The sequence below is a fragment of the Arachis ipaensis genome, chromosome B01, assembly GCF_000816755.2.
Source record: "Arachis ipaensis cultivar K30076 chromosome B01, Araip1.1, whole genome shotgun sequence".
Taxonomy (NCBI): Eukaryota; Viridiplantae; Streptophyta; class Magnoliopsida; order Fabales; family Fabaceae; genus Arachis; species Arachis ipaensis.
Window position 1 is genome coordinate 12,605,939 of NC_029785.2, and position 1,937 is coordinate 12,607,875.

At 34.1% G+C, this 1,937-nt stretch overlaps 1 protein-coding gene across 1 annotated transcript in view; it reads right to left on the bottom strand.

The window, feature by feature from the left end:
- The window catches only part of LOC107625271 (cytochrome P450 84A1), a 3,736-nt gene extending 2,529 nt beyond the window's left edge, over positions 1-1,207 (bottom strand). The window contains exon 1 of the mRNA XM_016327873.2: positions 160-1,207. Coding sequence (XP_016183359.1) covers positions 160-1,089 — 930 coding nt within the window. The 5' untranslated portion in view covers positions 1,090-1,207. The remainder of the gene's footprint in view (positions 1-159) is intronic.

The window sequence follows — 1,937 nt, forward strand, 5'->3', positions numbered from 1 at the left end:
GGAGTATTTAAGTTTTTTCAAATTAAAAACATATAATTATATAATTAAACAAAAAAGAAACACATAAAATTGGGTATAAAAATATATCCATTTTATAACAGTGAACTTGAAAAGGCTGATATATGATATATAAGATGAAAACGAAAACGAAATAATTACCATGATTATGGCTTTGATATTCTCCTTTGTTAGTCTGATGGAGTTCTGCAAATCATCAGATTCATTATTCAACTTAGCCTCCTCACCATAAAACGCTAACAACTCATCAACCATGTCACTTTCTTCATCAACCTTGCCGTGACCCTTTTTCCTGTTTTTCTCCACATGTTCATCAATGATCTTGTCTATGAATCTATCCAAGGCCCCGCGCGCTTTGACGAGCCGGGCGTTAATTCCTTGCGGATCAATCCATCCCAGATATGGAATGAAATCCGCAAGGTTAAAAGCTCCAAAGAGCTTAGAAAACTCTTGTAATATAGAAATGAACTCATCTTGACCTTCTTGCGAACTAGACCCGAACGCGGCCCTATAAATAATATTTTTGGTGAGGTTAAACACAAGCTCACCAATGTTCACGGACTTCCCGAGGTTTTTACTTACGGTTTTAACCGCCGTATCAACCTCGTCTCTTACGGACTGCCATGACTCCGCTCGTCTACGGCTAAATAACTTCATGACGCAGAGCTTACGCATCTGACGCCAGAAGGGGCCGTAGTGAGCGAAAGCCATGTCAGCACGGTCGTAAGAAAGGTAACTGATGGCTATGGTGGCAGGGCGGTTGGAGAAGATATTATCGTGCACCTGGAGTACTTGGCGTGCTGCCTCCGGGTTCGAAATCGCAACCATGTGGAGGAACCCCATGCGGAGGTGCAAAACGCCGCCGTATTGTTTTGCCAGGTTGGCAAGACCTCGGTGTGTAAGTTGGTCCATGATGTTCATGTTTCCAATGATTGGCAACCCCTTTGGCCCTGGCGGAAACGGTGTCGTTTGACGAAGTTTTCGTGACACCAAAGGCAGAAGAAGTAAAAGTGGGATGGCGAACAGTAGAGCCATTCGCATTATTGGTTCATGTTGAAGTAAGTAATCCATTTTTTGAGGTGTTTAAACGGATTGAAAATTTTAGTGGGTTTTGATTTGGAAGGGAATGAAGAAGATATGGAGAGGGCGTGTATAAGATCGCAACTTCTAGTGTTGCTGAGTTGAGTAGTGGACATTTATGGTAACTTATATAACATGCTAATTGGTCAATTTTCAACCAAGAAACATTAAACATAGTTTGGGTTGCTTGTCTTTAATAATTTTAAAATTAAATGATGACTTTAAAATAACTTTATATTTTATCATCAAAATAAATTTTAACATTCAACCTAACATAATTTAATTCATATATATGAGTTTGTTAATAAAAAATTAACATTTTTTTCTATGAGATGTTAAATGATATTCTTCTATTCTTTATTTATAAAATATAGACTATTTTTTGTCCTTAAAATTTGACAAAAGTTTCAAAAATACCCCTAAGTTTTATTTTGTTTCAATTTTGTCCCAAAAGTTTTCGATTTGCATCAAAGATACATCCGACGGCTAATTTTTCAAAAAATTTAAAACCGATTTAATAACAATTTCATAAGAACAACTCCTCAACACAAACAAATCAAGCATAATTTTCATGCATTATTGTTAAATTGGTCTTAATTTTTTTAAAAATTTAGCTATCGATGGTATATTTGATGCAAATCAAAAACTTTTGGGACAAAATTAAAACAAAATAAAACTTAGGGATATTTTTAAAACTTTTGACAAACTTTAGGGACAAAAATATACTTTACCCTATAAAATATTTTACCTATTATAAAAATATTTAATTTAGAATATTTTATATATTTAATGATTATTGATAAATATTTTAAAAAATAAATTAAAATGTATGTTATTAA